The sequence below is a fragment of the Myotis brandtii genome, unplaced genomic scaffold (genome assembly GCF_000412655.1).
Source record: "Myotis brandtii unplaced genomic scaffold, ASM41265v1 scaffold504, whole genome shotgun sequence".
In the NCBI taxonomy this organism is placed as follows: Eukaryota; Metazoa; Chordata; class Mammalia; order Chiroptera; family Vespertilionidae; genus Myotis; species Myotis brandtii.
The window spans coordinates 176,013-184,309 of NW_005369217.1; the positions used below are offsets into that span (position 1 = coordinate 176,013).

The 8,297-nt window shown below is 46.1% G+C and overlaps 1 protein-coding gene across 1 annotated transcript in view; it reads right to left on the reverse strand.

Annotated features, from left to right (window-relative positions):
* LOC102239327 overlaps nt 1-8,297 on the reverse strand; it is a 26,310-nt gene that overhangs the window by 16,568 nt on the left and 1,445 nt on the right. The window contains exon 2 of the mRNA XM_005877035.2: nt 6,197-6,434. Coding sequence (XP_005877097.2) covers nt 6,197-6,434 — 238 coding nt within the window. The remainder of the gene's footprint in view (nt 1-6,196; nt 6,435-8,297) is intronic.

Below are 8,297 nucleotides of genomic sequence, written 5' to 3' on the forward strand. Positions count from 1 at the left end.
CTATCAAGTTTGCCATCTCCAGGTTTTACTAACCATTCACTATAAGCAGAATCCTCTGATCTCATATTTGTTGTAAGAGACAACTTTCTGAAACATCCCAAACATTACAGTACTTTAAACTTATTTGTACTATGGTCGATTGCATAGCATGTGGTACCATACGGAGACATTGTCAAAAATCCCCTCCAAGAAGGAGAACTTTCCCACCAAATACAACATTCAAATTCATAATTTCTCTTAGTAATCTGTCTATGGCGTTTATAGCATGACTGGATGCCATGATGCATTCATCAATAATGAGAAGTTGGGCCTTTTTAATAGTTTTAGCAACTTCACTGTTTATATTGAGTCGAGAAATTGAAGTTTCATTTAATGGAATTGGTAATTTATATTGGGAATGGAAGGTTCTTCCACCGAGAAGTAAATTTGCAGCAATTCCTGTAGACGCTGTGGGTAAAACAGTACCACCACGACCTCTAATATAATGTATTAGAACTTTATAAAGATATGCCTCCATGCTCTGAGGGCCAGTTCCTGCCTCAAACCTTGCCCTCGTGGGAAACAGCTCGGGGAGGGCACAGCCATTGCCAAGGTGACCCCTGCAGGACTGACTTCCTTCCGCCTGGTCGTGATGGGTGTTACACCCAGGGATTTTATATAAATAGATACCTCGTGTTAGTGTTCGGCGAACATCCAGTGAAAATGATGGTGGGCTAAAAGAAGCCCATCAAAACTTCCACCTAAGAATCTGAACAATGGCAAGATGCAGCAGCATTATCTTACAAGCACATGGCATTTGCAAGGGTATGTCTTGGGACCTGCAGAAAGTGTGTTGGCAGGAAACTAACCTGAGATGGGCAACCATGAATAGCCACAAAAATCACCAAATATAATAATAGGCAGCAGCAATTACTTACATGGTGTGATGAAAAGAGTAAATGTATGTGGCTTGGTGGACAGTACAATGAGGAAAGAGCTCAAAGGTGGAAGAGAAGCATGAAGACAAAAGGCTTGAGCAATCGAGTCAGTGATGAGTGGAAATAAGAGGCCAGAGTGTCCTGGGGAAGGTGGAAGTGAGTTTGGGGCAGGCTGGAGAGAGAATCATGGTTCTGACTTGTCATTTCAGGGAGCAGTGATTGAGGATTTTTTAAAACTTAAATATATATTTTTATTGATTTCAGAGAGGAAGGGAGAGGGAGAGAGAGAGAGAAACATCAATGATGATGAAAGATAATCATTGGTCAGCTGCCTCCTGTATGATTGCCCCCTACTGGGGTCCTAGCCCTCAACCCGGGCATGTGCCCTTGACCGGAATCAAACCTGGGACCCTTCTGTCCACAGGCCAACGCTCTATCCACTGAGCAAAACCGGCTAGGATGTGGATTTTTTTTAAATGTATTTTTATTGATTTCAGAGAGGAAGGGAGAAGGAGAGATGGAAACATCAATGATGAGAGACAATCATTGATCTACCTCCTGAATGCCCTACACTGGGAATCGAGCCAGCAACCCAGGAATATGCCCTGACTGGGAATTGAACTGTGACCTGGTTCATAGGTCAATGCTCAACCACTGACCACACCGGCCAGGAGCAATGGGGATTTTTGATGAATGAGGACTGAAGATCATGATTGGCCAAGTGGCTGGCCCTGAATCTCTCCCATGGTTTCCCGGCCTCCACAGCTTCCAACACTCTCTGACCCCCAACAATTCCTCAGGCCCTAAGCAATTCAGGAACCTGAACTGGACTCAGCAACCCAGCTCATGAGGCTAATCCTGGGCTTAGGGAAAGTGAGGTTGTGGAAGGGAAGGTGTTGACCCAGAAGTGGCTTTGAAAGCCTTTGTGCTGGGATTAATTAGGGTCTATGAAGCTGGTGGCATTCAGCAGAGCACAGAAAGTTCTGTGGAGTGATGTTCTGGGGATGTTGGAGATATGGGGGAGGGGATGCCATTCCTCCCTCCCTCTCAGATCTACTTTCAGAAGTTGTGGTGAGAGCCCTGCCAGCTCAGGGGTTGAGCATTGACCTATGAACTAGGAAGTCACGGTTCAATTCCTGATCAGGGCATATGCCCGGGTTGTGGGGCATGCTGGAGGCAGCCAATCAATGATTCTCATCATTGATGTTCCTATCTTTCTCTCTCTCTGAAAGGGGGCAGAAATAGAATGTTGGGGAACCAGCTAGTATTGTAAGAAATATTAATCATGCTCTGTTAACCGTGATTGTTTTGTTCTGATTAAAGAAGGCACATTCTAACTTGGCTGACAGCTGCACTCAGGACCTGGGAGTTTCACCTGGAAATGCAGCCCGCCCTCCCCATTTGGAGCTGCCCCTTTGTTGCAGAAACCAGAACCAGAAATCAGAATCCCCAGCCCATTTTTGCATACCTGCAGGCCTTTGCAAATCTGGAGCCTGCTTATCTGTTAACTGCCCATTTGGCCTACCCTTTGGCTATTTCCCCATGTAACCCCAGCCCTTGCATATCACTAAGCCCTTTGAAGATCCCCTTCCCTTTGCATACCTGTAAACTGCCCATATGCCCTTTTGCCTACTTTCCTTTGTATTTCTACCTATATAAGGGCTGGCTTATGGTGGGCTGCAGAGCAGATTTTGAGGACAACCTGCTGCTCTCCCATAATGTCATCAATATTGGAATAAATGCTCATATATGATTCAACCCTGTCTGTGCTTAATTGGCTTGAGTAGTGACAGGCAGCATAAACCCATTGTTTGTCTAGTTAAATCTTCTTCTCCCTTCCTCTCTGAAAAAAAAAAAAAAAAAAGTTGTGGTGAGAGAACAGGTCTTTAAGACAGACCCAGGTTACAGGAATCCCCAACTCCATCCCACCAAAGGCTTTCAAGAACTCCATATTCATTAGTGTATGTGGGAAGGTGGGGGTGTTCACAGTTGCTGGCAGGCTGAGCTGGGGATTGCCTTACAGAAGTCCTCAGGCCCTGGAGGACATATGGACAGAAGCTAATTCTATCTCCCAGATCTCCATGGCCCAGTGGCATTCAGGAATTTAAGGAGTCTTGCTTCCGCATCTCTGGCTGGCAGCTAGACAAGTCAGCCCCTGATAATTTTGTAGTCCACCTGCCAGCAGGAAGGAGGCACTGTCCAGAGAGCAGAGCAGGCAAGCGGTGGGTGGGGTGGAAGTCCTGCCATGAGGCTGGCAGCCTCTGGGGTGGTCTGGGTCTGCCAAGGCAGGAGTCAGCTTACCTTTCTGCTCTTCACCAGCTCCAGGTCAGAGAGTAGGTGGCTTTCTCTGAAGAATTCCAATGGCCTCCTTCCTTCCACCTCCTAAGTCTTCATATTAACCCTTTATATATCCCCGGCCTCTCACTGTGGAGATGACAAAACCCTGGGTCTTGGGCAAGTAGCCTAAGAAGCAGAATGACAGTATAGGCCCTGGAGTCCTAGTTCACAGCCCTGTGTTTCCTATTGTAGCAGGAGGCCAGGGACTGCCTGTCTTTGTAGCCTGGAGCAAGTTGCTTCTCCAATGGCCCTGGTTTACCTTCTAAACAATTGTTTTCTAATGGACTACTCAGCTCTGACATGTTAGACTCCTAGGTGAAGGGACCTCCTCCTTTCTACCACCATTCCTAATCCAAGGAGGGGATAATGAGTATATTGCCACTTCCCTGGAGTACTCAGGAAATTCTCCTTCACCTCTGACTTCTCTCCACCCACCCCCATACACATAACATGGAGAAAGCTGGCAAAGAGAAAGTCGGTTGAATAGAATTATAGATTTGGAACTATAAGGAAATTTGGAAACTCTCTACACACACACACTATTTATTAAAATTATTTTTTAAAGTTGTTTATTGCTTTGAGAGAGAGAAACATTGATTTGTTGTTCCATTTATTTATGTATTATTCATTGGTTGATTTTTGTATGTGCCCTGACTGGGGATAAAACCCAGAATCCTGGTGTATGTGGATGATGCTCTAATCATCTGAGCTACCCAGTCAGGGCTAAAATTATTATTATGTTATTTATTTATTTATTTATTTATTTATTTATTTATTTATATTCCTTATTAATCCTCACCCAAGGATATTTTCCTTTGATTTTTAGAGAGAGTCAAGGAGAGAGAGAGAAACATCGATGTGAGAGAGACACATTGATTGGTTGCCTCCCACATACACCCTGACAGGGTCAGGGGATTGAACCTGCAACCCAGGTATGTGCCCTGGAATCAAACCTGTAACCCTTGGGTGTGTGGGCCAGTGCTCTAACTGTTGAGCCATATTGGCCAGGGCCTAAAATTATTTTTAATTGAGATGAAATACACATCAAATTTACCATTTTAAAGTACATAATTCAGTGGCATTTCATTCATTCATGATGCTGTATAAGCACCACTTCTATCTAGTTCCAAAATATTTTCAGCCCAAAAGAAAGCCCTGAGCCCATTAGGCAGTCAGTCCCATTCTCTCCTCCCCAGCACCTGGCAGCTGTCAGTTTACCTTCTGTCTCTATGGATTTGCCTATTCTACATATTTCATATAAATGGAATCATACAACAGGCCGCCTTTTCTGGCTTCTTTCATGCAGCATGTTTTCAGGGTTCATTTACACTGTGGCATGGATCAGTACTTCATTCCTTTTTAAAAAAAATTTATTGATTGATTTTAGAGAAACAGGAAGAGAGAGAGAGAGAGAGATTGATTTGCTGTTCCACTTATTTATGCATTCCTTGATTGATCCTTATATGTGTACTGACTAGGGATTGAACCTGCAACCTTGGTGTATCAGGACAGTGTTCTAACCAACTGAGCTACCAGGCCAGGGGTAGTACTTCATTCTTTCTTATGGATGAGTAATATTCCATCCATTTTTTCTTTTATTCTAGGAATAATGGTTATAGCTTTATTTATGGAGAATCTACAATGTGTCGGATACTTTGCAGGTATTTCACTTATGTAATTTTATTTATTCCACTGATTTATACCCTAGTCCCACCTAGGTGCACATGAAAAAAACTGAAAGCCTGAGGGGACAATGACCTTCCCAAAGGTCACATAGCTGGTTAGTGGTTGGTTAACCAGGGCTAGAACCCTGGTGGTGTTTTGATTCCCTGGTGCCCGATGGGCTTGAGAAAAGTGGAGACAAAGAAGCAACGGACAGAAGGCCAAGAGAAGACCAGTTGGGGAAGATCGCCAACCTGGAGTATGACAGGGACAAGAAGAGATGAGGTGACTCTTCAGCAGCCTCCCAGCTGCCTCCCCCCTGCCATCTCCACTAGGTCCCTTGCAGGTCCTCCCCCATCAACCTCCACCCAGCCTGGGTCAGCACCTTTCTGATGTGGTTTGCCTGCTTCCACTTTAGGCCAATTGTCCTTGGTACCCCATTGTAAAAGCTGAGGAATCTGGGGTCAACTGCAGCACACAGGCCCTAACATAATGCTCTGGGGAAACCACTCTGACCTTTGCCTTGTTCTATTCCTGTCCCTCTATGGAGGCCTGGTCAGCCTACCTCAGACTTGACTCTTCCATCCTCTAGCACCAGCCTAGGCCTGACCTCTGCTCCCCCAAACCCTGCATAGGACCTGCAACCCAGCAGAGTTACCTCCAGTCTTTTTCCAGACATCAAATGGTCCATGGAGGGGTGGAATTGAGGTTATTTTTGCCTAAAAAACTTCCTGTACTCTGATAATCCCAGTCTTGTTCTAGTGGGCTATAGGAGTGGAAGTAACTTTTTACCCACATTTCTTACAGTCTTCCCTCCTCCTCCCAACCCTACACACACACACACACACACACACACACACACACACACAGACACACACACACACCACACCGTCGTTTCCCCCACTTTTCATTCTGTCCCTGGGAATGGGAACCCCCCTCTGCTCTCCCTGCTCTCTTTGTCTTCCTCCCCCCCCCCCCCCCCCCACACACACACACACACACCAATCCTCCCACTTGCTATGAGAGAGTCCTCCAAGGAAGACGTAACAATTTAGCATTTCAGTAGAGTCTTGAGGAGCCTGGGCTACAAAGATGGGGAGGAGCTGGAGAGGCTCCATTCTACGAAGCCAGAGTCCTTGAGCCACCCAAAGGCTTCCTGCTTAAGGTACATTTGTTGAGAACACTGGAGCCTGGGGGTCTGTGTCCCCACCGTGGTCCTCACCCATCTGGAGGCTTTTCCAGGTGTGTTCAGGTCTTCTTTTTCTCTTTCTGGGTTGTGCCTTGGAGAGATGGTGGAGAGGCAAGGCAATGCGGTCCTTTATCAGGGTTTGGTAGTTCTTCACGAGGTCCTCTCTCAGGGGCGCACTTGGCAACAAGGCCAGCTTTAGCGCCTTCTCCTGGTAGTGAGGCAGAGGGTTTGGGCAGAGCCTTCTCCTGGCAGAATCACTGGGAAGTGGGGTGGGCAGAAGCTGGAAGCCGAGGGGTTCAAACCTTCCACCAGCTGAGATGTGTTGGTACCTGTTGAGGGGTGAGGGTGTGGAGAGAACAGGAAGTCAGAGAAGAGATCAGGCATGATGGAAGGGGTGAGAAGGCAAAGTACGATGCAGCCCTCCATAAGCTATGAGCAATCAGGCTATAGGGAATTCTTCTGTCTCTTTTCCTAATTGGAAATTGATCTATTCCAAATGTGCCTGTGTGTGTGTGTGTGTGTGTGTGTGTGTGTGTGTGTGTGTGTGTTTGGCATTAGCTGGAATGATTATATTTAGCTGGTCAATCTTTCAACATATTGTAGGATATTTCATTATCCAGATTCTGACTATTCCCCAATACAGCACATGCTTCTTCTCATCACTGGTTAATATGATGCTATCCAAGAGCCCTCCCTGCTCTCACCTGCCGCCTTCCAACACCTGGTCTGATGGCTCCCTCTTCTACAGGCCTGTAGTATTAGATTCAACAGTGAGAATTTGACTTTAAAAAAAATATTTTTATTAATTTCAGAGAGGAATGGAAAGGGAGAGAGAGATAGAAAAAAATCAATGATGAGAAAATCATTGATTGGCTGCCTCCTATATGCCCCCCACTGGGGATCGAGCCCACAACCTGGGCATGTGCCCTTGACCGTAGTCGAACCTGGGACCTTTCAGTCCTGAGGCCGATGCTCTATCCACTGAGCCAAACCAGCTAGGGCTGCCTTTTATAAAAATATATTTTTTTATTGATTTCAGAGAGGAAGGGAAGGAGGGAGGGAGAGAGAGAGGGGGTGGGGGTGGGGAACATCAATGATGAGAGAGAATTATTGATTGGCTGCCTCCTGCATACCCCACACTGGGGATCAAGCCTGCAACCCAGGCATGTGTCCCTAACTGGAATCAAACCTGGGACCCTTCAGTCCACAGGCTGACACTCTATCCACTGAGCCAACCTGGCTAGGGCAAGAATTTGACTTTTTAAAATCCATAGTTAAATGGTGGCAAATTTCCTGTGGCTCAACATGCTTTGCACCTGGTTCACAGATAGCCCTGTTTGCTCTCTTCCATGTACAGCAGAAGTTCTCAGGCCTTGCTGCACAACAGAATCATCCTCAGGAGCTTAATGCCATGCCAGGCTGCCCCCAGGCCAAGTAAGTTAGACTCTTCTGGGTGGTGCTCAAACCTCAACAGTTTTCTACAGAGGCCCAGGTAATTCTGATGTTCTACCAGAGTTGAGAATGGCTGAGTTTATATATAAATGTTCTATTTCCCAGCAAGATCATGAGGATCTTCAGGCTCAGACCTTGTCCAAAATCTCTGGGTCTTTCATGCTCAGAATGTGCTTTCTCATGGATCTAGAGTAATTCTAACAATTTATTTTAACCCCTTACAGAGCTGTTTAAAAGGAACCACAGAACATCTGGCACTATAATTTGACTGAGTTTTTTGAGGAGTGAGCTAAGTCTCCTTCACCTTTGTATGCCTAGTATTGGCACATTTTAACCATCAATAATCTTCATTGCAGCCAGCCGATGTCGCTCAGTGGTTGGGTGTCAACCTATGAACCAGGAGGTCACAGTTCAATTCCACCACCACCCTCTCCACCCCCAGTCAGGCCTGCAGCTTGATCCACAGTGTGGGGCATGCGGGAGGCAGCCAATCAATGATTCTCTCTCATCATTGATGTTTCTATCTCTTTCCCTTTCCCCTCCTCTCTGAATTCAATTAAAAATAATAATAATAGCCCTGGCTGGTTTGGCTCAGTGGGTAGAGCGTCAGCCTGGGGACTGAAAGGTCCCGGGTTCAATTTCGGTCAAGGGCACATGCCCGGGTTTCGGGCTCGATCCCCAGTCGGGGGCATGCAGGAGGCAGCCAATCAATGATTCTCTCTCATCATTGATGTTTCTAT